We start from the raw sequence: 27,182 nt of genomic DNA, 5'->3' as shown, positions 1-27,182 counted from the left end.
GCAAATCCTGTGGATTAGTTCAGCTCTGTTTGGTTGCCAGGTTTTTTTTGGTTCCTGGGTTTATGTGGGAGAAAAAAAATCCCAGGAGATTGGTGGGGAAAAAAAAGTCCTAGAAGTATCCTGGTAAAATAAAAATCCCATGTTTGGTTGACCGGATTATGGTGGGAAAAAAAAAACCTTTTGTTTGGTTGCTTGAACTGTTGGGTAGAAAAAAATTCTTCTCAAGCTTATTTTTGGTTCTGAGTTTATTTTTGCTCTCGGGGTTATTTTGGGATGGGATGAAAAGGCAATCATTACAAAAGTGGGATTAAAAAATTCACCACACAAGCAATCATTACAAAAGTGAGATTAAAAAAAACCTAGTGATAAAAGGCAACCAAACATGGGATGGGACCAAAATTTAACTGGCAACCAAACGGAGCCGCAAGTTTGGCCCTGTGAGCCCTGACCCGCCTTGAGCCTGAACAGGGTCAAGGTTGGAAAATCTGACCTTGAGGGCGGGTTTGGGTACATTTTTTTGGCCCTGACTCAGGGTCGTGTCGGGTTCAGGGTTGATACCCTGAGCCGAGCCGAGCCGACCCTGTTTACACTTTATCCACAGCCCACCCTTGAGCCTTTCTGTTTTTCATTTCTCCATCTATTGGGTTTTGGTTATGTATTTATCACCAAAAATCATATATCAATTAGAATAATAGATTGTGTGGAAGTATTTTGATTTTTGACAATAAAATAGATCGAAAACATGTATAATTGCCCTGCTCGGTCAGACCCAAGCAGGGCCAGCTCAGCCCGGCCCTGCCCAATCAGGGCGGGCAAGGGTTGGGCTGAACCCCTGTAGGGCAGGCATTGGGTTGAGGATTTTAGGCCCTGACTTAGGATCAGAGCGGGTCAGGGCTAAGATAATGGCAGCTAGGATTGGGCTAGGGTTTTGCAAAACCCGACCCAACCCGACCCTGTTGCAGCCCTAAATACAGTAGAGTAGGCTGGCCAGGGAAAGAAAAGGGGGCGAATTTAAACGAGGGGAGCCTATGAAAAGCCTGTATTTTATTTTGGGAAGTGATATATTTACCCCTTTTGATTACCAGAGCCAATGTATCAGTGACAAAAGTTGGGCTGATGTACTAGACGTCAGAAGAATTCAATGGGCCTGATTGCCACGTACATCGGATTCGGCGTGGGTGTCCCTATTAATCAAAATGGGCGGATATATCATTTTGTTTCTACTACGAAGCTAAGGGCAATTACGACTTTTCGCATGCGCGTAAGAGCCTATGAAAAGCCCCTGCAGGATTCGCGCCCCTTTCTAATGTGATTTGACGCCGCAAATCACATTACAGGGGTGCGAATCATCCTACACAGGGTGCGAATATATCATTACCCTTTATTTTTTCTACTACGAGGCTAAGGGCAATTACGACTTTTCGCATTTGTCTTTCTTAATTTATGTCAGAAGAGGGCTTTTCTTTATCGAGTTTTCTTTCGTGCACTCTATCTCGCGGTTTATTTCAGAGAGTCGCGGAGAGGAAACCCAACGTCGAAACGCAAAGCTAACTCCCAAGCAATATGTGGATTATTTAGGGTTTCTGCGCCAGTTCTGTCAATTAAACGCTCATTTCAGGCCATCATGAGTATAGAGCCCTTTAACAAGTACTGGTTCCAGATTAGGGTTTTAATTTTTTTTCTCTACCATCTTCCCCCTTTCAATTTACCCTAAAATCGATGATTTCGTTGCAGTTAGATTGTTCGATCCTTGATTTCATGCATAGATCGATTGGATTTTGTCAAGATAATGAATTTCACGGATTGAATTTTTGTTTTTTCCTTTTTTCCGCTTCTAAAGAAAGAAAAAAATTCGGATTTTGATTAGGTTGGTGAAGCTTGTTGGAAGAGCGTTCTACGATGACATTACTGCAAAGGGGGATAATCAGCCAAAGACAGGGAGGAGCGATAACAGAGGAATTGCTGTTGTGGTTTTGGACGCTCTTACAAAGTAGTATCTTTTTTCTTTATTTTTTTCTTTCTAGGTATCTATAGTAGTTTCAATGCTTTACTACTATAGTAGTATCTTTCTTTTCCTCACTTAGTGTGTGAGGAAAAGATCTCCAATGATCATTTATTTCCACTACATGAGAATTTATTTCCTGTTGCAATAAAATATATTGTGTGTGACCATATCCGGCGTAGGCAAAGGATTTTAGTTAATCATTGTGCGTTATATCTTGAGGATGCTGAGTCTGAAGACCATTTTGTTTCTTCATTGTATGTTTACTCATGCGATTTGGTATTTTGTTCTTAGTCTGTACTTCGTAAGTTAGGTTCTTCCTAGTCACACAAATTATTTTAGGTTCTTCAATCTACACATCGTACTTTTTTAACGTTGCAAAACATACACCTTATCATAATACTCAACATTCTGAATATGTCATATGACTATAGACCTCCATTCAAAAAAAAGAAAAACTATTCATAGATAGACTAATTCACTGTTTTGCTTTCTTTTGTATTACCTTTGTGTTTTTTCGTCTTGTAATTTGCCCCAGTCTCCCCTCTTTTCTTTATATGAAATTGCGACCATTCAAAAAAAAAAAAAAAAACGATAGACCAATTAAATTCAATAGCTCCACCTTGAATCAGTGATTAAAAACGCGGATGTGATGCGGAACACGGCCAAGAAATATCCTTGTCGACTCGGCACGGACGCGGCCAAGAATGCGGTTGACGGCTTGACGTGGTCATAACTCGGGAGAATCAAATGAGTTTTTATTGACTTTGTAGGGCAAACCGCGGAATGCGGATGTGGTGCAATGCGGAATGCGGCCAAGAAAAATCCTTGTCGACTCGGGTGAGTTCCTTGTCGTGTCAACGAGTTTTTAAACTCTGCCTTAATGATTAGTGATAATCCCTTCATAACCCACATGATGGTGTCTATCCCAATTCGATGATTCACTTTAGCAAGTGCATCAAAGTTTATCTTTAGCCAACCCTCCACAAGAGCCACAAATACACCTTTTCTCTTGAAGGATGAGAAGACTTCCTACAATCATTAACTCAATTTTTTTTACGAAGATTAACGAAATTTTATTGAAATAATGGAAATTCACAATCCTGGAGAAGATCGATCGAGTTGAGTATTGAAGTTTCCTTTATCATTCATCGAATCTTGAAAGAGTTTATTTATAGCATTCCTAATGATATACCGCCAAGGATACCGCTAGAGTATTCTCTTTCCAAATATCTTGCTTGAAAAAGCGATGGGATCCTTAGATTCGTAGATCATTACCATGATGTTTTCGTTGACAAGCGATTATCTTTGGATGACGGTGACTTAAGCTTGAGGTTGAGTTCTTCCAAGTAAGAGGCTCCCCCACCGGGCTTTTTAAAGTTGAACTTGAAATCCCGGTTTGACAATCAAGAGGAAAAAGGAGAGAGGAGATAGGAGAGGAGAGGGGGGGGGGGGGGGCGTGGCGGCGCTGAATTTGTTGTCTTTATAAAATTTTGCCTTTTGAACACTCTTCACAAATTCACCCTAGTTTTATCTTACCTTAATCAAGTTGGTTTAAATGGTTAAAATTAATTTATATGGTGTATGGTTAAAATTAATTTATATGGTGTATGCTTAAAATTCAATTCAATTTACAAACTTGATTGACTAAATGATTAGCTCAATTGGTAAGTATAGATATGCAATGATTATCCAATAGCTAATCAAGGAGATAATCACCCAAATAAATACAAACAAGATAAATAAGAGATAGGGAGAGGTAAGTACCATAAAGAAGATAGGACACAAGTGATTTATCGTGGTTCGACACTTAGCACCTTGCTAAGTCCTACATCCACTCCCCAAGTTTGTCACTTTGGGATTCTTCTCTAAATCCGAATCCACACCAAGCCTGGATCGGAGGGCGCCATATAATCACACTAATAAGAGATAAAACCCTTCTCACTACAATCAAGGGTTAGCACCCTTCTCACCAAATACAGCGTGGAAGAAGAAAGTTGAACAACACTCTTGCCTCTTGTAGGCTTGAGATACAATGAAGCTCACAAATTTCTCCAAATACAAAGTACAAATGAAGCCTATGGAGATCCCTTCTCCAATTGAATGAACAATTGAAAGCTCTTTGAAGGACATGATGGAAATAGCTTGAAAACTTTTAATCCAAATGAAAATGTTATCAGCACTACTGTATTTTGATGGGGGCACTCCTCACTTTATTAAAAGTACGGTATGCCCCGCACCATAGGATGATCCAAACCGTCCATTAGATGGGCCACGACCTAAATAGGTTGTGCCCCAAAAATTATTTCCATAGGTTAATCCTAACCCTCCGATCTATAGAGGGTTAGTATCAACCCTCTAGCATTCAGATCGGAGGGTTAGGATCAACCTATGGAAATGATTTTTGGGGCACAACCTATTTTGGTTGTGGCCCATCTAATGGACGGTTTGGATCATCCTATGGTGCGGGCCTTACTGTACTTTTAATAAAGTGAGGAGTGCCCTCATCAAAATACAATAGTGCTGATAACATTTCCCTCTATATATACACAAATATGACCGTTGGAGGGTATTTTGGGCAAGTTTGGATGTGAAAAATCCAAAAAAAAAACCAGCCTTTAAGCCCGCAACGGTCGTATTTTTGCAGGCCCGGTCGACCGGCCCATCTCAATCGACCGCCCAACACACGCTGTTTGTTTTTTATTTTACAAACAGAACCTGCCCGGTCGATCGGCCATGTCTCGGTTGACCGGCCATGTGTGTTTTGCCAAATGCTGGATTTCCAGCAAGCATCTCCCGTGGGACCGGCCTATGCCCGGTTGACCATCCCTGTTGGAAATTCCATTTTTAAATTTGAACTCTGGGCAATGTTTGGGCTATGGTCTATGTGTTTTTCCCATGTTTTGAAATGTGGGACTTGAAATACCAATCTTTTAAAGCGCTATTGAATTCAAATTGGTTTTGAAATGTATTGATTGAAAACTTTGAAATAAGCAAAACCATTTGAAAAGTGCAAAGCTTTTGAGATGTGCATGACAATTCGAAAATGAGATCTCCAATACAATCTATAAATGATAAGTAAAAAGTCTTCCCTTTGATCGCACGGCTTCAATTGTCTTCACATATTCTTGACTTGTGCATGTGAACTCTTTGGACTTTACACTGCATGTGTTTCCATCATCACTTGAATGTCTTTACTTTGGTACATGAGTGGATCACTATCTTGAGTTCATCTTCAAGCATGGCTATCGGGCTATTGTACTTGTGCAAGTTGTGATGTTCCAATTGAATTACCTGTCTGATACACATCACTTGCAAAGTACATTAGTATACACAATCAATTTGGGTTTGAAGATCATCATAACACATAAGGGTTGAACCCTTGGGCTAACAGAACTTTGAGGGCTCAAGCTTGGGAAACCCAGGACCTTTGGGGATCGGAGGCATTTTTAGGGATGAGAATGGGGGAGTAAAATGGGCATTCTCGGGTCCGGTTAGGATAGTAGATTCAAGTGAAGCAGAAGTGCTTGCCGCCCATCAAGGAATTAGGCTTTTAACTAATGTTGACTTTGAGAAAGTTATTGTAGAAGGGGACTCACTAAATTTCATTAGATGGCTTAGGGGTTCACTTCCTTTTCCTTTGTGATTTGCCAGCTTCTTGGAAGAAATTCAAGATTCGGTGGGGGGATTTTTTCCTACTTTCTCTCACGTTAGGCGGTCGGCAAATGGTGTAGCTGATGGTTTAGCGAGGGATGATGTTTCGAGGGAGGCCTTGGAATTATTTTATTTTCTTCCCCCTTGATGTTTTAGCCTGTGTCCTATTTGTGGGGTTGTATCTTTGTTCCTTTTTCCTTTCTGCTATTTGTATTGGCCATCTCGGTCTCCTTTGGCTTTCAATGAAATTTTCTACGCATCAAAAAAATAAAACGTCATGTTGAGGTTGATGATGAAGTGGATTGGCTTATGCGAAGGATGGAGCATCCAAAGGTTGTTAAAACTTATGCAAGGAGAGTTAAGATGGGGCTGTTTGACTCAGAATTGGACAAATGACATGATTAAAGAAGGGAAAAGCTACTGTTCGTGATATAAGTTTGATGCAGATAGGGCCCATCATTAATACCAAATTGATGTTTTATTTTAGTTATAGGGTTCTAAATGACTATTTTATAAGGTTTTAAGTCATATGGGTGCAATAGGTATTTTCTATAGGTTTCTTCAATTAAGCTACTTAAGTGAATTAGAATAAAAGGGGGCCCACATCATCGTTCACATGACTATTCATGTCACTGTTTACAACACTATTTACGTCGCTATTCACAGGGTTTTGTATGGAGCTTTAAGTGGGTATTTTTGTCAAAGTAGGGTGTTTTTGGTTTAGTGTTCTTGAGCTTTAAAGTGTGTTATTTAAAAGGAAGGGCCACCGAATTTCCATACCACTAAATAATAACCTCGAGACACATTTAATAATTAAGGTGGGAAATCAATTCTCCCACATCTAATGAGAATGAATTTTTTCCTGTTTATAAGACTGGGTGGCCCAAGCTATAACTACTTCTAGCAGCTTAGGTATTTATAATAAATAACTTTTACACTAAATGAAATTGCAAAATCTGGCAAATGGGAAGGATATTGTTCCAGATAAGAAACATATTTATTGATTCAAATATTTACCAAGGTCAAATACTTGATACTAAATTTCAGTAACCTTGTTCCGAGGAAAAAGGATAATAGGAAAATATAAGCAGATAAGAAGTTAAAACTAAAGGTGGCTTTGAATAGTTCCAATACAATGAGAAACATTCGGAATTCAAATTTGAGAATGAAAGTTGGAATGCCATGATTGTTGGTTACCTTGTATCACATTAAATTGTACATGAACCGATTCATTTCACACTGGTTTGGGATTCATTATTAACTTAACTGAATTAGGTAGCTTTGATTTGACTAACTGTGTTTCTATATCAACTTTACATCTTTTCGATAATAGCATTATATTATATGGTCTTGCTAAGGAACTTCAATTGACATGACAACTTTTAAGTTCATGGTCGATTTCTTGGTATTAGGTATTTCTATTTGAATTGCATATTAGCTTCCGAAAGTATTTCTACCAAAACCCTTGTAGCTCATCATTTTTACTGTCTCAGGCACCAATGGGTTCGAGAGGAAGATTTGGCAAAGGATTTAAAGCTACATTCAAAACAACTTCGCCGCATTTTACGATTTCTTGAAGAAGAAAAGCTAGTCACTAGGGATCATCGGAGAGAGGTCTGAGTCTTCATTAGCCACGTAAATGGACATGGTGGCATCCACTGCTTTTGCTTGTTAAAATATAGTTTGGTACTTTATGCTTCCTGTTAGGATTATTTGATTAGCCTGTTTTGTTGGGTCATCGTGCTGAAGCTGTGTTCTTATTATGATCATAAAATGATTATACCTGTGTCACTGCACATATTATCATCAAGGATTTAGTCAAAAAATGTGCCCAAGTGTCTTGGATATGTTTAGTTTCAAGGATGACATTTATGTGATTCTTTTGGTGGATACTCAACTCAACTCAACTCAACTAAGCCTTTGTCCCAAACTAGTTGGGGTCGGCTAATGAATCCTTTAATCCTTTTGGTGGATATGACACTTTAATCCTTCTTTTGGCTCTGTTATTAGTGAAGTTTCCATAGAGAGACATTGGGATTTGACACTTCATATTTGTGGTAAGGATTGGTGTCATTAACATATTTGTTGCCGATTTACAATGGTGTCTCTTTCCTTGGATCATGCATGTCTCCCTCATCTCTATGAGAAGTGACAATATCCAAGCAAGGGCAAACAATCCCTAAAATGGTCCTCATCTCTATGAGAAGTGACAATATCCAAGCAAGGGCAAACAATCCCTAAAATGGGAACCGAGCCCAAACGACTACAAAGGGAAGCTTTGGGTTTACATTGTATCAACTCATCAATAATTTATGCTTCTCCCTATTGACACTACAATTAAAACGACTCAATTATTCAACTGGCCTTATTTTCTTATCCAGTGAAATCAAAATACTATTAATAAGATATCACAAATTGGTCATCTGATGCCGATTATGGTAGTAGAACCTACACAATTATTGGCCAATGTATTGAAATTTGAGTTTTCTTTCCTATGGATATAATAATTTCTGTTCACATATAGGCTTGGGTAGAAGGGATCATTGATCAAATCCTTCAGTCCAAAAGGATATAGTTGCAACCTTTATGAAAACCGACTTCTGTTCCATTAAGCTATCACTTCAGCTTAATTGGTCCAGTCAATTTTGCCTGTGTGACTCTTGTGACTCTGTATCGTCGCTTGTTTGTTACACCCACACCCACACCCACACCCACACCTACACCTGCGCGCGCGCACGCACGCACACTCTTATGCATGTACATATGTATATAGATAATATATTCTTGGATCTGTTGTTAGCAGACACCTAGGTTGGATGGTGGGCAGCAACTCAGTGCCTTGAATAAATATGCTTGGGCACGATGAATAAACTTGGGATGCATGAATTAAACCATAGAGATGAAATAAGAATGAAAGAGAGCTTGTTTTCTGTGTTTCATTCCTTCATTCTGTGGTACTCTTTTCCATTGTTTGAAATACAAATTTCTGTAACAAATGCCCCTTTTGCAAAGTTGCCGTGTTAAATCACCATAAATTGCTGTTTGATGGTTGTTAATATTTTGTTATTTTCTTTCTTTTGTTGTTAATGTAGCATAAATCATTTTTTGCTTCGAAAATGGATATGGAGAGGAAGAGCTGAGGAGATAAAGTTAAAAGGGTGTAGCACTTGCTTGTAATTATATTATATCTTTTGGCTAGTATCTTTAGTCATTAAGCCATAAGTCTTCAAGCGCTTTGGAAGCACAAGATTAATACTAACAGCCATATCTGATACTTTGGTTAGTGTTAGGATAGTTCAACAAAGCATGGATTTGGTCAGCAACCACTCATATAAAGTATTTGTTGCATGAACTCATGTTTTTCCTAGCAGTTATCTCTGCAATGCATATGCTGTATGGAGCATGTAGAGTCTGATCTTAACATCACCTGTAGCAATTCACCAATGGTTTTCTTGTTAGAATTTTCTTTTCTTCATTTATTCCTTGTTATAAATAATCAAACCTTCCCTGATCATTTTAAATTTCTTATTTTGTGGTTCTTCACTCGGTTCATTTGATATTTGATTTTATTGTAGACAGCTAAAGGTGCAAAGATGTTTAGTGCTGCAGTAGCTGCCACTGGTGCTGGTCAACAAATTGGAAAAGAGGGGGAAGAGAAGTTGAAGCTGCATACGCACTCTTACTCTTGTTTAGATTATGCACAGGTTGGTGTTTGTTTGTTTGCTATTTTAAATGGTAAGCACAGGTTGGTCTTCATAAATGTATGGCCTTCTCATCTATATACTTGAATGCCTATGAAGAATGTTTTCATTTTTTTTGAATGGTAGAATGCTTTCAATTATTCCTCACTTTTTAATGATTTATGCGGCCTGGTGTTGTTTCTTGGTCATGTATAAAGTTTGCAATTATAAGTGCCATCTCATACAACTACTTTACAAGTATTTCTGCATGATTTGATATTTGAAGGCAATATTGACCACTCTGTCGCTAGTATTTCAATTTCAATCATTCTGATGCAGAACTTTTCATATAGGAGTTGAATTCTCAAATTGAAAGGCATCTCATGTAAAGTTTGTCATTGATTGCTGAATTTAGATTGCATATGATGATTTGTTTGCATGCTTTGAGCGCTCTAATTTCTCCATGATCTGTTTGCATGATTTCTGTGGAAAATTGAGAAATACCTTCTCATATAGGATCACCCATGAAGTGCACCAAAACGTCAAGATAAGATGGGAGAAAGAAAAGAACACAAAAACGAGAACACAAGATTTATGTGGTTCGGCTATGCCTACGTCCACGGGAGAAGAGTTTCACTAGTTCGATTTAGGGTTACAAAACTTTCCTTCTCGGCCAAGAAATCACAAAGAAAACCTCACAACCGTAACACTTATATGTGGTTTATATATCAATGTCACCACATTAGTCCGTCACACGCAGTTTAGGGTTATAGCTCGACCTGTGTGTGCGTTGCGCACATTAGTCCTTCAGGGTACTATATAATGCCAGAATACCAGACATCTGCCAAACAGTTTCTGTATTTTTGTTTGTCACTGAATACATTGGCTGATTTTGACTGAAAAAAGATTAGCACAACATAATTGACATGTGCACAATGTTCATTTATTTACTATTATTTCTACTTATGAACATTTCTGTGAATGCATCAAATATTGTCAAGGGATCCTATAAAACCAGGGTTTTCGGTGAACCTTATCTGTATGTAGCATGCTACTTTTTGTTTCAAGGATTTAGAATTAATATTACCTGAATCAGTGGGACTCGCTTTTATTGGAATCATATCTTGTGGGAGTAGTCTGTGTCATAAGCTGTCCATCGTGTCAATTTATGCGTGCCGAATCACTTTTATTACAAATTTACAATGAGTTTCTGCTCTCATGCCAGATCTGAGTTTATATGACATCCATCATTGTCATCTCTTTCAGTTCTGCTATTAATCTAGATCGGTCAGGATAAGATACCATGAGATACATATGTTATATCTGTAAATGTCCTAATAATGAATTGGTTGCAGATATATGATGTTGCGAGGTACAGAATACACCGGATGAAGAAAAAGTTAAAAGATGAATTGGAGAACAGGAACACGATTCAGGAGTATATATGCCCGGCCCCGGATTGTGGGAGAAGGTGTTAACCACATCTAGTGATGCTCATAAGTTCCATCCTTCTGTGGTTAAATAGTAAAATAGCTACTTAATACTTACAGGATGACATGGCATTCATTTGTCCAGGTATTCAGCTTTGGATGCATTGCAACTTATTAGCCCAAAGGATGAATATTTCCACTGTGAAAATTGCGATGGTGAACTTGTTGCTGAGAGTGATAAGCTAGCTGCTGAAGAGATGGGAGATGGAGACGACAATGCTAGGAGGCGGCGGCGTGAAAAATTAAAGGATATGCTTCAAAAGATTGAGGTTTGATATAAATAAGTTTATACTTTCTTTGTTTCTTTCTTTCAAGTACTGGTAGTATCGATGCATGTTGGATCATTCAATACATTAGAGCCATTTAATGCATTAGTTTGGCAAGCCGATCTTATTTTTGGAATGTATCATCACCATTACATGGACTACTTGTGAATTTCGTTTTGTTTTGTACCGGTAGCAAAACCAGTATGAAAATCAAGAGCGAAACGTACCAGCCAGAAATTTGTTTTATACTGGCCCATTTAGTTCTGTTTCATCCTTATTTTTTTCCAGTTTTTTCCTATTTTGGCCCTGTTTTGGCTTGTTTTATCGCTGTCGTAAGGGCATTTTATGTCTGTTTACCTCCCAAAACATATGGGAGAGTTAAAAACACATGAAATTCCTAAAAACACATGAAATTTCCACTACATCAAGAATTCCTAAAATACCCCTAGAAAACTAAGATATTTGCACAATAATTTTCTTAAATTTTATTTGCTAAACTTCCTAAGCATTCTACACTAAAGTGAGTAGTTTTTGCGTATGTCAATATATTATATTCGGAAGAGGTTTACTAGTCTTTTTGGGGTTCCTTTTGTTGTTTTCTTATTTTTCATTTGTAATATTTATAGTTATCATCTGGTATGATAAATGGTTAGTGTTAGTTTCGTTGATATTTTACACTAAGTTTAATATTAATTAGGCACATCAAGTGACAATATAATGCCCAAGGTAGATGTTTTAAGTTGTAGAATGTGTCGTGGTTGAATTTGGTTGATATTAGGCACGCGTTAGATGGCGGGGTGTGTTCTTCAGAGATCGAGAGAGAGAGAGAGAGAGAGAGAGAGAGAGAGAGAGAGAGAGAGAGAGAGAGAGAGAGAGAGAAGTACCTCAGATAAAGAGAGATTTGTAAGGATCTATTACAAAGAGAGAAGTACCTGAGATAAATAGAGATTTGTAAGGATCTGTTTTTTACTTTTGGGAAGTGGTTGATAAATTCACCCTCTTTTAACATTTCTTTTTGCCTCTCAAACTTAACGTTAAAGAGGGGATTTTATCCGTCAGGGGGTGGAAATATCATTTCTTCCGTGGTGTGAAAGAGAGGAAGCGATAAAAAGTGAAAAAGATAAGTTACAAATCGTTATCACAATTCACACCACGGAAGAAATGATATTTCCACCCCAGGATAAAATCCCCTCTTTAACGTTAAGTTTTAAAGGTAGAAAGAAACGTTAAAGGGGGTGAATTTATCAATCACTTCCCAAAAGTAAAAAGTAGATCCTTACAAATCTCTATTTATCTCAAGTACTTCTCTCTCTGTAACAGATCCTTACAAATCTCTCTTTATCTGAGGTACTTCTCTCCCTCGATCTCTAAAGAACACACCCTGCCGTCTAGCGCGTGCCAGGGGTCATCTTCTCCACTGCTTCTTTCCTCATTCAGTTTGGCCTGGATTGAAATTTGCCTTATCAAATATAGGAAATGGAAAGGCAAATGGGATATTTGAGGGTTTTTCACGACTCAGTCCTCACATTTGCAACCAGAGGGAAATGGAGATGAACGAAGGGCAAAAGGAGGTGGTAATGGAGGCTATGGAGATGAACGAAGGGCAAAAGGAGGTGGTAATGGATGCAAGTTTGGTGGTGGAGGAAGAAGAGAAAAGTTTAGTTGAAGGGGAAGAAAGTTTGGTGGTGAAGGAAGAAGAGTTTGAAGGAGAAAAAAAATTGGTGGTGAAGTAAGAAGAGAAAAGTTTGGTTGAAGGGGAAGAAAGTTTGGTGCTGGGGGAAGAAGAGATTGAAGGAGAGAAAAGTTTGGTGGTGGAGGAAGAAGAGAAAAGTTTGGTTGAGGAAGGAGAGAATAGAAAGAAGAAAAATGAGAAATGACTCTCTGTAAATTGTGGTGTAGTATTTGAAAATCCCATTGATCTTGTGCATCATGGGAATAAGAAACATGGAGAGCATCCAGGCATCTGCAGGCTTTGTTTAAACCACTATCCCAAAGGTGGATTTGGCCTTCATAGATGCCCTAAAAGGGGCTCGCACTTTTCGCGGCGGAAAGAGTGGAGACCGCTGGAACGCATTGAAATATTCCTCACACTGCTATCTCTATGGAAAATTTCATGAGGAATTGATTCTCAGCATGATGGGAATCAATTTATGGTTAGTCAATAATTTGCTTTGGGCTCATTTTGAAGTTTTTTTTTGTTATTAGGGTCCATTAGGTATATTGTTTCTAGTTGTTTAGTGCAAGTGTTTTCTGTTTTTTCTTCTCTTTGGTTTTACAGTTTCCATGTAATCGCCAAATATCAGAACCTTGGCATGCAAAGATCTAGTTACTTAATTGAATGATTGTTACTTTTATAGAAAAGGGCCTTAACAATTTTGAAGTCTAATAATCAGTTTTGGAATCAAATTCTAGTCTCAAAATCCCAGACGAAAAGGGCCTTAACAATTATAGAAAATCACTTGTGCTTGTATCAGTTTTGCATGGATACTTAGGCATCATGTATATAACCCAGCAAAAGATTTAGTAGAAGAAAATTTTCAAATCCAAATAGGTGTTTATTTATGTGATTTCTAAGTGAAAAACAGCATAGGCCACCCAAGGAGTCATGTCCAGTTCAAAACAAAACCAATTATAGAATAAGGGTGTGTTTGGAAACCGTTATTAAAATTGCTTCCTCTGCTTTTTTAGGGCGAGGAATGAGAAACCAAAAATATCCTTAAAATCTCATTTGGCAACCGCAACCTACTAAGTCCCTTTCCTTTGTTTCTCATGCTTCTCATAGGATTCTAAACCTTTGATTCATAGATGTTTCTATACCTTCGACTTGTATAGTTTTTGAGCCCTCCTTTTTTCACCAAATAAATATATCTGAGGGTTAGGACCATCCTATTATAAGGTTTTAAATAACCTCCAGACAAGCCCATTCCATTACATAGTATAGATTGTTTGCAAATAACCTTTATAATCGTTTATAAATAAGCACCAATATTGGTGGCATTGAAACAGACTCATAACTTTGCAATTCAAGGACCACATCATTTTTCCCAACCTGAGTGTCGTAAACTTGTTCCTACATTAGTGTTAGCTGTTAGTATTTTACACGAAATTTAATATTAATTAGGCACATCAAGTGACAATATAATGCCTAAGGTAGATGTCTTAAGTAGTAGAATGTGTCGTGGTTGAATTTGGTTGATATAATGGTTTCTTATATTTTTCTAATTTTTTTTATTTTTCGTTTTTTCTAAAATTTTAACTATTAGAAAAATTCTCTAATTTGTCGCGTCTTTTTCGAAATGAAACTCCGAACAGACAAAACACTGAAACGTTTCGTCCCACTGACCGAAGCGAAATAACGAATGATACGAAATTGAAAGCTATTGACTTATTCAAAAGAATAATTTTTTACTCTTTTGTCAATAATCCATTGTCTAGTCTATGAAGTTCGAGTCTTAAACGTATTTATGTAGTAATTCAGTGCACTGCCGTTGCTTTGATGCATCATATTGGTAAAGACTAACTTGATTATGATCATGTTTTCATGGTTCATCAATGATCAATGTTTTATTGGTTGTTTGGTCATGTGCATAGCTATGTTAACCACATTTATTACTGACCATTGGGATATAGCATTCTCCCCTCTTCGTTCATAATGGTATGGAACAATAGTACCATTGGAGTCGATACACGAATCACTTTAAATACAAGAAGCTATAGACCTGAAAAAACTGCTTCAGAAGCAGGTTATACAGAAACAATTTTTTGTTTCATAAATCATTATTATGTATTTGTTATATTTTTCTTATACCAGTCTTCAACTGAATACCATTTGAGAATTCTTGTCGACCAATATTGTGATTATGCATCCTATTATTTCATTTGCTTTCTTAATGCAAAAGGCTGGAAATATAGCAGGTGCAGCTGAAGCCACTAACGGACCAACTTACAAGAGTAAAAGAATTGGATGTTCCTGAATTTGGAAGCCTTCAAGCATGGGAAGCTCGAGCAAATGCTGCTGGCCGTGGAGTTAATGGTGATTCTAGGGCCAATGATTCCTCTAAATCTTCTCAAGGGCAAGGATATGGTGGAACCCCAATGCCATTTCTTGGGGAGACACGGGTATGCTTTTTTTATTCTTAGACACAGTTTCACCTTTTGCTAGTTTTGTCATTTGAGAATCATGCGATTTATATGTTTGGTACTAAGACATTAAATTGGGTGTTTTACTCATAGTTTTGAATTTAATAACTGATTGCATCACATTAACACAACATTCCGTGTGAAATAAAGATTTGTTCTCTAGCACTTGGTAGGTGGTCTTAGTGTTGGTATTTGTAGAACTAAACTCCCCTAGTTGTCCTCATTGGAGTCATCTTTTTTCTTGGAAAAAGGATGACGAAATTGTGTTGTTTCTAAAATTACTCGCGAATGAAGTTTTATTTGATTTCATGTCCTTCATGCCGTATGGTGAAAGAGATCAAAATGCCTCGTTTAATTTTTTCAAATTTTTATCTCCACCATCGCCGCCGACTATCGCTGTAGCTCGAAAAAGGAGGAAGAGGAAGAAGAAGAAGAGGAAGGTGGAGAAAGAGGAGGAAGATGGGAAAAAAAGAAAGAAAGAATCAAAGCCTAAAGAAAATGGAAGACGCCATAAAAATGGAAAAGTCTCGAAAAGTGCGGTTTTGAACATTTGGTCAAACTGACTAAAGATTCTTGCTGCCCAAGTCGACCCCACATTTTACCCAGTTGACCCCAAATCTCACCTAGTCGACCCCAAATCTCCCTTCTTCTACTTCCTCTCTTTTTTTCCGTGTGTCTTCCATTTTTTCCGACATAGATTCTTCGTTTTTTCCTTCTTCTTCCTCTTTGATGCAAATATTAGGCCTAAATAAGTGGCATATTTCCCAATTAGTATTTTATTAGGGGTATTTTAATCATTTGGTTATTTAGAGTTCATATTTTAGTAGGCTTCTTTAAGAGTTCATATTTTAGTAGGTTACTATTTCCTAGGTTGTTGTTTGCCTATATATAGGCCTCTTTACAGTTTATTTTGTAACTTTTGATGATTAATAAAGATTGATTGGCTTCTCCGCCTAAAGGTTTCTTCTCGTCCCTCTAATTTCGTCTCTTCTTTTCTCTCTCCGTCTATTATTTTCTCTACCTAAATTCGTCTTCTCTTCAGGTTATTTTCGTCTCTTCTTCCCCTATTCTTCTATTTCTCTCCCCTTTCGTCTATTTCTCCCCTTGCCTCAATTTCTCTTCACGGTCCTGCATCAATTTGGTATCAAAGCCAAAGATCCAAGTCTCCAAAGATTGGCCTTCGAAGATCAAGCCGCTTGTTCTGACCCTATAGAGAGCGTGTTTGCTGCCCTGTTTCATGTGAGGACCACAGCAAATTTCCATCCTTTTCTGGCTGCAAACCAATCCCAACAACAACTCCCAACTTGGACCCTCTACCCCCTCTGTTTCAGCCCAACCAGCCTTGCTGCCATCATCCAAATCATATAAACACCTTTGAGGCTTTTCAACAGACACCTTAACCACATAAATACCTTCACAAAATCCCTATTTATTGTGTACAAGCAACCCCAAACCAGTCCCTTGAAAATCTGCAACACTACCCAGAAATTCTGGGTTGTTTGCCGATCAAACCTAATCCATAACCTTCTCTTGACCAGCCTAAAATCTTACTGATTTTCAACCAAGACCACCATTGACAGCCACCCAAACCTACCTTCCAATTCCCCATCTGCTGCTGCAGATTTTTTTTCCATCCCCTTCACCAAAATTTTCCCGGCAACACGAGCTGTAGCTCCTCTACTTACATCACCGCCATCTTTGGAAGGAGACTCCACCGACTTGCTATTTTGTAGCTTCCTGAGCAAGGCAAATTGACGTATTTGTTAAAAAAGGAGGAAGAAGCTTATCTGTGTAGCCTAATAATGAGGAAAGTTGCTTATCATAGAAGCAACTGACGGTGTCATACGTGCCTTTCAAGAGAAGAAAAAGCTAGTAGTCACATGGTAAATTGCCCAAGGGAAGTCACCGTATGCTTCCCAACTGTCAAGAATAAAAGAGGCAACTTACTTTATCCGTGGTTATCTAGTGACCGACAGTTGTAGGTAACAAAAGTTACAATTATTCACCCATAACCTGTACTAACAGGTAAAACCGGTGAAACCTTCTTTAAGTGGTCATGTGACTGAAAGAGAAAGAATAATAAAAAAAATTAAGAAACTCTCTCTCATTCTGTCTTTCCTTATATTAATTTCTTATCCAACCCCCTTTTTCCCCTAGGCACCCCTTCCCATTTAAGATACACTATTTAACCCCCCCTCTTTTACCCTTAGACACCCAAAAAAAATAGAAAAAAAATCAGAAAAAAGAGAAATAGACTTTTGTTTTTTCCTCTTCACTTTCTCTCTCTAACCTCTCTCTCATCTCTCTATTTATTTTCTCTCTCCTCACTCAAACCATTTCCGTTCAAAATTTGGTTTTGACATCAACACGAAAGTTGTTTGTGACAACTTTTCGAGTCTATCCAGCTTATTTTTCAGCAGCAGACAACTTTAGCACAATTTCAGGAGCCATCTCAGCCGTTGATTGCGCCCCTTCTTCCGATCATCACCTTTCACTCATCCGATTTGAGATCCGAAACAGGCGTTGTGTTCCTTTCAACATGACCAACAAGTCAGACAGTTGATTTCAGTTTTTGACGCTGGTCCCTATGGCTCTCTCGCTGCTCCATATTTTGATAGATATGATCCTCGATATTCTTTTGCACCACAGGTTCCATATTTCTATGGTTATGATGACTGCACCTATCCCTATGGAGATGTTGAGAATGCGTGTCTAGATTGGATCCAGGCACTTAATGCATACCATAGGTACTGTGGTTATGATCATCAATTAACAATTTGCAAAGTCACGGATACAGTGTGCCGCGAAGCCAAGTCGAGATGGAATTTCTTCGTTAACGAGCGTCGTGAGTTTTGTAAGCCTCAATTTCGTCGATGGGAGGATGTTCGTTATGAGTTTACATACCACTATCAAAATCAACAGAGATTGAAACGTGAGCGAGCAGCGTATGACCAAAGATCGATGCGTGAAAAAGCCGCTCGACGAGAAGAAGCAGCTCGCCATGAACGACAAGCTGCAGCACGTCGTGCACGAAACACTGAAATTGCAGCTGAAAATCTATTTCGAGAATCTATGCGCGAGTCATATTTGTAGAGCCGCTTCACTACTTCATCCGTCCCACCTAATGTTGCTGCTATTCTGACGGAGTACGATGCTAGTATTGATGAGATCATCGACGTTGAGCCTTTGATTCCATCATATTCAGATTCAGGCTTTGAGATGGACGATCCAGAGTTAGAGACTCAGTTGATTGCTGATATCGACATCGTTGCACATGATGCTTCTGTGATTTTTGCCGCACCGATTGCCGAGCATCTAGAGAGAGATTTTACCACTTCTACAGTCGAGACAGATATTTTGGCAGAGCCGCATGAGGTTGATCCATTGACAGAGTCGACCGAGCACCACCATGAGTCAGAGTCGAGTGCCTTGCTTGACGAGCCATTACTTGAGACAGATGATCGAGAGTATATTACAGAGGATTGCACTATCTTTGAGCCAGTTGAGCAGATTGTCGAGATTTGTGCTGACACAGAGGTACTTATTATGCAGATTGATCAGGAGGATTGCCCGTCTGATATCACTATGCCAGATACGATTCTAGCAGATGACTTTGTTGTTGATTCCATTGCGCTCGATGTAATACCAGTAGATGATGACCTTGTTGAAACTAGTTATGGGTTAGTGCTACCCATTGTTGTTATGCCGATCTCACCGATCCAGGAGGAGTACCTTGCCATCTTCCCAGCTAGTTTACTTCTCCAGCGCAAATTCTGTTCGCATGAGCCTACATGGGCCCTTTCTTTCCTTTTCTTCCGCCGACCTTGCAGATGCTTCTCCCGATTGTCTCGAGCGTTAGACATGACGATTGCTTCTGCCAGATTACGTGTTCTATTACTTCAGCGGATTGTTTACATCTTTGACCCAGGTGGACTAGAACTCGAGGGCGAGTTCTTTTTCAACCGGGGGAGAATGATGCAAATATTAGGCCTAAATAAGTGACATATTTCCCAATTAGTATTTTATTAGGGGTATTTTAGTCATTTGGTTATTTAGAGTTCTTATTTTAGTAGGCTTCTTTAAGAGTTCATATTTTAGTAGGTTTCTATTTCCTAGGTTGTTGTTTGCCTATATATAGGCCTCTTTATAGTTTATTTTGTAACTTTTGATGATTAATAAAGATTGATTGACTTCTCCCCCTAAAGGTTTCTTCTCGTCCCTCTAATTTCGTCTCTTCTTTTCTCTCTTCGTCTATTCTCTTCTCTACCTAAATTCGTATCATTTTCGGGTTATTTTCGTCTCTTCTTCCCATATTCTTCTATTTCTCTCCCCTTTCGTCTATTTCTCCCCTTGCCTCAATTTCTCTTTTCCATCTTTTCGTCATCGATTCATTTTTTTCCTTCTTCCTCCTTTTCCTCTTCTCTTGAGTTGCAACGATGGTCATTGACGGTGTTGGTGGAGATGAAAAAACAGAAAAAATTAAAGGAGAGAGCATTTTGGTCTTGTATAATTGTCTGTCACCTGAAGGGCATGAAATGTCATAATGGTGCCATTCTGAAAATTTCTCCAAGATGGCGCAATTTTCGAGGAGCTTTCCCTTGTTTCTTCACCAATAAATGTTCTCATTTATATGCCAAGCTTTCCTCCTCTAGTAATCTATTACATCCTCATTTGAAATTTCATTTATTACTTCACCAAAAATGTTCTCTTTCTCTCTCCATCATACACCCACATATACATCTGTGACAGACTTCGTGCCCTCTATCCCTCTCTCGAAAACCTTCCCATTCTCCAAAACAGTCAAGCTTCCTTCCGTATCTCTATTTTTTTACAGTTTTTGAGAGGAGGAAAACCGCCAAGAGAGTTTTAAAGGGATTTGTAAATGTATTAAATATAAAAATCCATTTAATTGGATTTGATTAGAGATATATTTTGATGTTATGTTGGGGTGTGATTTTTTTATGTTTGTTTATTTTTATAAAGAATTTGAAGACTAAAATTATTGTTTTTTTTGGTTGCTATCTTGGGCTGTGATTTTTGTATTTAAAATTTATATCATTGTTTTTTGCTTACTTTAAGATCTATTTCCCTTTGGCCTATTCTGACTTAACTAGTTTGTACAATTTTCTCTCAGTCAGTAATTGGGAGTTGTTTTAAGTCAATCATTTTTTATTTAGTAATAAATTCCTGTTGTAAAGAGAAATTGTCTACAATGAGACATGGTTGTTGCTCAAGACTACTAACCGCTAGCAGCCAATTTTGTTTTTAATCATCTTCATCCAATGATTATTTGTGGCATCCTGGCAGGTTGAAGTTGCTTTATCTGGTATTGAAGTAAAGGAAGAGGATACCAAGCCTGATGTTACAACAACATCTATGAAGGTTTTGCCTCCTTGGATGATCAAGCAAGGCATGAATCTTACAACTGAACAACGTGGAGAAGTCAAGCAAGAGTTGAAGGATAATGGCTCAGCACCTACAAATCTATCTGAAGACAAGAAGTCAGGAATTGATAGAAAAGAAGATGAAAAGAAGATACAGGTTGGTGAAAAGTGATGATATTTTAGTTTCTTTTCTAGAGTATCAGAATTTGTACCGCTGGTTAGACTATTATCTTTTTTTGTTTATATTACAACTACCCTTCAATTTTTTTGCTACTTGCTGTCATTTTTTGTAGGATGAGTATATTAAGGCTTATTATGCCGCTATTATCAAGAGGCAACAAGAAGAAGAAGAAGAAGCTGCCAAGAGGGAGGAGCAAGAAGCAGCAAACTTCAATGCAACCACATCTAACATCTCAAATGGCATCTCTGAAAAACCTTCCGATCGTCAAGTTGGTATGAAAGCAAAGAGAGAGAAAGAGGGAGATGATGATGTTGAATGGGAAGAGGCTCCGTCTGCTGGTATGTACTACAAAATGGCTCCTCATTGGAAGTTTTTATTGCTTTTTTGAAGAGAACCTGATGTCTTAGATGTTTATTAACCTAGTTTCCGTGCATAATGTCTAAATATCCTGTTCAAAGAATATATATATATATATATATATATATATATATATATATTTTTTTTTTTTCATGTATGGAGCACTCCTGTTTTTGTGTGTCAGAACTAAGGGCTCAATATGATGAGCCGAATCTAATGATCCAAATTATAGCCAAGAATTCGTTGAATTGTTCAAAGATGACTAAGGCACCTAAACGCTTTCATTTCTAGGGTGTCATTTGATAGAGAAGAGCTAAATGAAATATCTTAAATTATCATGAAAGTAGTAGTCCAACAGTAGAATGATGATGCAAAACAGTGCTTGCCCAAACCACTTCAAGGCACGAATTCAGAAAGCCCCAGTAAATGTCAAGAACTAGTTCTTCTTGTAAGCAATGAAAGGAACAATAACGGTTGCTATATTTGTGAATAGAGTTGCGTTTTCAACATTCTCCATGGTGCAAAGACTGGGCCTCCCAGAGCTTGATGGATCTTGGCAAAAAGCCCAAAGGATCAAATGTCTTGTTTTAAATGGCATGTTCACTCATAACCATTGATTCCACAAACCCGAAGATGTGTTGCACGTAAGTAAAAAACCAAAATCTTGAAGATGTATGGAGGAGGATAACGGCGGGATAAGTGAGCGAGAGGTTTTTTATCCTAGAGAGGAGATAAATTTTCCTAATATAGGTGAAAACTAAGTTGTTGGTCCCTAATCAAGGTTAGCAATGGGAGAAAAATACCATTCAAAAAAAAAAGCAATGGGAGAAAATTAGCTACTGAATAACCCACTCAAACAACTAATCAATCCCCCTAATTAAGATTATCTTGATAGTAAATGGTCTTAAAATAGTGCTAATGTACAATGCATGGCAATAGAGAGAGAGAGAGAGAGAGAGAGAGAGAGAGAGAGAGAGTCTCGACCTCAGTCGTTGGATCGGATACAAGGAGGGGCAACTCTCTCAGTTGTCTTCCCTCAATCTTCCCAGAAGAGATTGTAAAGGCTGTGGCCGAAGTTGGAGGAGAAATGACGAACCGAGGCTTGGACGAAGGTGAAGCCCATGTCGAATGGTAGATTAGTAGGGAGATGGAGCTAAGGCTTAGGTGAACCTTGGAGATTGGATTTGTTTGAGGTTCTGGTTCAGACATTTTGCATTTCGGTCGGCTTGTAGAGATCATAATAAATGTTGGAGCTAGAGTGATCTCGTTCTCAGCCTATACCTAGAAACTAGAGGTGTAGACGCACCTCCTGGTGGTAGTGTGACTCAGGCGCTAGAGTTTACCTCTCAGCGGTGTGATGCTGACCGTGTTGTGGGGGAAGATGCTGACCTTGTTGTGGACTTGTTGGTCCGGAAAACTTTCATAGATGTGGTGATATCTACTCTGGATGGAGTGATGACAGTAGAGGAGAGGGAGGAGTTCCTGACTTATGCTGTTGAGGTCCTTGCAGAGATGGTGAACGGGAATGTGGAATCTCTTAAATGGTGCCTAGTTGGGATGTTCATGAAGCTCTTTGTAGCCCCTCGGGCTTGCGCTTACCTCCGGCTGTTGATCCTAGACTCACAATTATGGATCTTCATTGCAAATGTGGCAAGTATGCCATCTGGTGCGAGTTTGCCAACTGCAAATTGAAGATGAGATTTTTGGACATATTTCCTCTTTCTTCAAAGACTTCTATGAGATCCCTTCTCTTATAATTGACAAAACATTAACCTTGTTCTTAGGACACTAGGCTAAAAAGGAATGAAGAAAGTGGACCCACTTGCCTATGCCTCTTGAGCCACTTAAGAAACCAACTAAAGATCCAATTACATGTATTTAGAATGTAGAGCATGAAACAAATGCTTAAACCCATTCTATCTTTCCCCGAACTTCGTCCTCATTCGAACTCCCCTTTCACATGGTCATATGCCTTCTCAATTTCCACCCTATAAGAATCTCCAATATAATCTTTCTTTCTAGATTCTCACTCATTAGAATTTAGAACCCCTTCAAGGATTTACTCTTCTGACTACAAGAGCCCCTTGAACAAATGCCACCGAGGCGGAGGTCTGGGCAGTGCACCAAGGCATCAAATTATTAGAAAGGAACATATTGGACAAAGTGGCAGTGGAGGGAGATTCATTGAATGTGATACGATGGCTAAAGGGAAACCACATTTACCCTTGGAGATTTGCAGCTCTCTTTGAAGAAATTCAAGATCGAGTGGGAGTCTCAAAGTTATTTATTTCACCCATGTTAGAAAATCCGCTAATGGGGCGGCGGATTGGCTTGCTAGGGAGGGGGCCTCTAAGGAGGGTTTAGAGTTATACGACTTTCTTCCCCCTTGATTATTTTTTGTGGGTCAGATTGGTCAAATTTGTATTCCCTTCTTTCCTTGCTTCATCCTTTGTATTGACCAGCTCGGTCCTTTTCTTTCTTTAATAGATCTTTAAGCCATTCAAAAAAAAAAAAAAACCCAGAGAAATTGCCTTGCCCACTACCTCCTTTGTCCTTCTTGATAGTAACTCAACAATGATAAGTGAATTTTGTGAGGTTGAAACTTGAAAGAGAAGACGGCAGGTGTAGTAAGTTTATAGATCAAAGTCATCAAATTATCAAACTGTAAGCTGTTCTCCCTAATTGAAAGAGTCTTTATTCTCCTCTACCTTTTGCTTTCTCGATCTGTTCCCCTCGATGTTCTTCTTTGACTCGCAATCACTTCAAGAATATTTAGAGCTTACATAATCTAGAATTCTTTACTTGAAGAATTTACCCCCAATGTTTGCTACCATTCAAAAAAAAAAAATTTACTCTCAATTAAGAGCCCAACTGTAGCTCATCCTTCTTATTTACTGCACTTTTAACTCCCTTGATCCCCTGGTAAGAGTTTCACTTCCCTCATTGTTGAGATGCTTGAATTTTCTATCTCCGAAGAAGAGCATCCATATTCCATACATCATACCTCATCTTAGATCTTGCGGATAGTGGAATGGATCTTAGCTGCCTCTAGATTCACTAGGACATGTGGAGTTTTATCTTTTACAGAGACAGACTCCCATTTGCCTCCTCTTCGTCGTTGTTAACCATTTCTTATTTCCTATTTCCACCATCCAATTGAAGCAAATACTCAGATCGTCTTCACTCCCCGCAAGGCATTCAACTCCTGACCCCCTGGGATGGCTGGTTCTTCCTTTGGCTTTCCACGGCGATCTTCCCAAGTAAATTTCATCTCCTTAGGCATTGTGGGCTGCTCTTTTTCTATTATCTCATCTTCTACATTTGCTAGAGGCTTCTCTAGTGGTTCAGCTACATTTTCTTCAGCACCATCCTTGCTTTCCCTCCTGGTTCTTCCCTATCTATGTGAAGATCATCTCCTTTAGCAATTTCTGTCTCCACTGTTCCGCTCCTGATATCCTCCTCTCCAAAGATCCAACTGATTTTAGATTGGATTTTATGATTTTACCCTTAGTTTTGTCCCAAAGATGTTTTAAAATACCTTATACCTCTTTCCCCAAAATTACCATTTTACTCTTTGCAGTTTTTTCATCACAATCTGCTCCTCGGAAATCTTGTCCTCCTTTCTATTCCACATCACCTTCTTATTGGGGAGAAGAGTGGAATTTCAAATAAGACCAAGGGCATGAAAGCAAGTTCTCAAAAGCTGACCAAATCGATAAAAAAAATATGCGGAGTTTAGAAACTTGACCCAGCCGATGGTGATATTGGCTGTTGGCAAGTCATTTTTGACCTTTTGTTATAGGTCAAATAGATCAAATCTTGACTTGACTCGAGCTGGTCATCAAACACCAGATTGAACAGGTATATACCTACTAGTATACTCTCCTTGAGTTGAAGTGGAAGATGTCATCAACCTAATCTGATGCACATGGAAAAGTGACCTCTTCTAGGATTGCATATCTCAAGATATAGAGTTCTTGCAGATGATAAAGAAAATGATTAGATTGTTGCCAAAAGAAACACGAGACCTGTCATTCTAGAAAAGATGGCTTTCATATCAGAGTAATATGTGCATGGAGAAACTCCAAAAAAAAATCTGTGATGGGTTTTCCTGGAATAATTTAAAATATGGTATTCTGTTATAACTGGAGCAGTTAGGCAGTCAAGTAAATTGTTACGAAAAAAAAGCCGCTTCATACAAACAAGCAGAAGCATTGCAACGAAACGGGGGAGTTCGCCCTGGCTCAGTGGCGTGACGATTCTGGCTTTTGCTTTGATATTCCACTTTACTATGGAGATTTGTCATCAAGATACAAGTGTGTAAAACCAAAGGAGTTTAAGTGGGGCAGAAAAGGTGAATATATGTTCACCACTGCCGCCATCACTGTGGAAAATATTGATTTGGTTTTGAAATGATCTCAGTTATAGTTTGAAACTTCACAAAGTGATCTAAGACATCTGGTTTGTTTGACAACAGAGAAAATCAGCAATAGCGACTTGATTTCATTTTCCTCATTCTAGCATCAGACACTTCTCTTCTCTTTTTATGGTTTATTCTTATTTTCCATTGTGCTTGTCTAGCTTAATAAATTGATATTTCGTTATCCATATTTGATAGAGTAATTCATGGAAATCATAAGGATTGTTCCTATATCTGCTAAAGTTTATTCAAGTTTATCTGCCATGCACCATGTCAAAGCATTATATGTTTCATCCTTACAAGTTATGAGATTCTACAAGTATTCGTTTCAGATAAATTTTCATATACTCTGTTAAGATTGCTTAGATTTATGTTGGGCTTTAAGTCCTCTGTAATGGATGACAGGACATAAAGTTTACTGCTTGCCGTATGACGTGTTCAGTTATTGATGCCACATGGCCATATGCTTTTTTTTATATTAAAGGGTAATGATGCCATATACTTTTTCGACTTTGTTTCAGGCAATACGATTGAAACCCACAAAGTGATGGACTTAAATGTGGAAGCTGATGCATCTGAAGATGAGGAGGATGAAATTGACTGGGAGGAAGGTTGAAATGTTCATAATAATTCCATCTGGAATTACAACGTTAACAGGAGTAAAGAAGTGGCCTGGAGTTGGCAGCCCATGCTTATCTCAGATTGTACTTTCTCCTACTTTGGTTATGCAGCTAGTGCATCACTGAGAGCTTTTAGGTGGCAAATAGACAATTCTGTAGATAGTTTAAAGAAGATATGCTTTTGGTTAGTTCTGCCATTAGTTCCTGATACAGATTCCTGAAAACAAATTTCGGGAATCTCTGTGTGTTCGCTGGATTTTTTGCAAGAATTACTTAGGAACGAGTGTAGGTTCTTCCATAGCTGCTATGTATTTTCCTGTTGTAATTGTACTGTGCGGAGTTTGCGACTGGATTTCCATCAGCACTGGTATGAGCAAAGCTTGTCAATAGATCAGCGATCAAGTTAAATTCCGTACAACTTTATGGGCTGTAATTTGGTACATGTAAATGCAAACAGTTTGAGGGATCCTACAAGTTCTGCCGGTTGATCGCCAAATTCAGTAAAAATTCGAAAGATGTGTTTTATTTATGAATTTTCACAAGAAGCTTTGTTCATGAAAAATTATATGCTGAACGAGTGAACATGAGCCGGCCGATCAAATATCAGTGGTAGGATGATGAATACGAGTATGTCCGCTCGTTCATCGTATAATTTCTCATATTTATATACCAAAAAATCGTGTGTTTTAATTTGAAAAAACAGTAGTTTTTCTGTAAAATTTTCCTGGTCTTGTTCTGAACTTCTCCAAGAGTTATCAAACATTTGCCTATCCAAATCCGAACTTGGCGACTATGATATCTGCCGTACATTGTGGAGTATGCCCCATGATCGGAGCTACATATTAGTGGGTGGACTTCATTGTGCCAAAGATAAGCATGGACACATACCAAATTACTACCAAAATGGTACAAGGGTGTAAGCATGGAAACAAAAAGTTCACGAATAATTGAGTTGATATCAAAAGCTCAATAACACTTCATCACAAAA

The 27,182-nt window shown here is 38.4% G+C and overlaps 1 protein-coding gene across 2 annotated transcripts; it reads left to right on the top strand.

Moving 5' to 3' along the window:
• Positions 1-1,479: 1,479 nt before the first annotated feature.
• LOC143849767 (uncharacterized) lies at positions 1,480-26,721 on the top strand. 2 transcript variants are annotated; one of them, XM_077358945.1, is made up of 10 exons: positions 1,480-1,647; positions 1,868-1,990; positions 7,150-7,270; positions 9,232-9,360; positions 10,692-10,807; positions 10,912-11,095; positions 15,008-15,211; positions 20,540-20,773; positions 20,910-21,135; positions 26,096-26,721. In XM_077358945.1, exons 1-10 carry the CDS (start codon positions 1,625-1,627, stop codon positions 26,188-26,190), a joined length of 1,455 nt encoding a protein of 484 aa, XP_077215060.1. In that variant the 5' UTR covers positions 1,480-1,624; the 3' UTR covers positions 26,191-26,721. The 2 variants fall into 2 exon arrangements, with proteins under 2 accessions (XP_077215060.1, XP_077215059.1); XM_077358944.1 differs by having other exon boundaries at positions 15,005-15,211.
• Positions 26,722-27,182: the final 461 nt, after the last annotated feature.

This window comes from Tasmannia lanceolata, unplaced genomic scaffold (genome assembly GCF_043159265.1).
Source record: "Tasmannia lanceolata isolate RefF3 unplaced genomic scaffold, GAP_Taslan_0.1 ptg000018l, whole genome shotgun sequence".
NCBI classification, from domain to species: Eukaryota; Viridiplantae; Streptophyta; class Magnoliopsida; order Canellales; family Winteraceae; genus Tasmannia; species Tasmannia lanceolata.
This window is presented reverse-complemented; position numbering and strand designations above follow the sequence as displayed.

Excerpts from the sequence above, each read along its gene's own strand:
- LOC143849767 (XM_077358944.1), top strand. The coding sequence starts at position 1,625 with ATGAGTATAGAGCCCTTTAACAA. Across the intron at positions 10,808-10,911 it reads GCCCCGGATTGTGGGAGAAG|GTATTCAGCTTTGGATGCAT; the intron begins GTGTTAACCACA and ends TCATTTGTCCAG. Across the intron at positions 21,136-26,095 it reads GGAAGAGGCTCCGTCTGCTG|GCAATACGATTGAAACCCAC; the intron begins GTATGTACTACA and ends ACTTTGTTTCAG.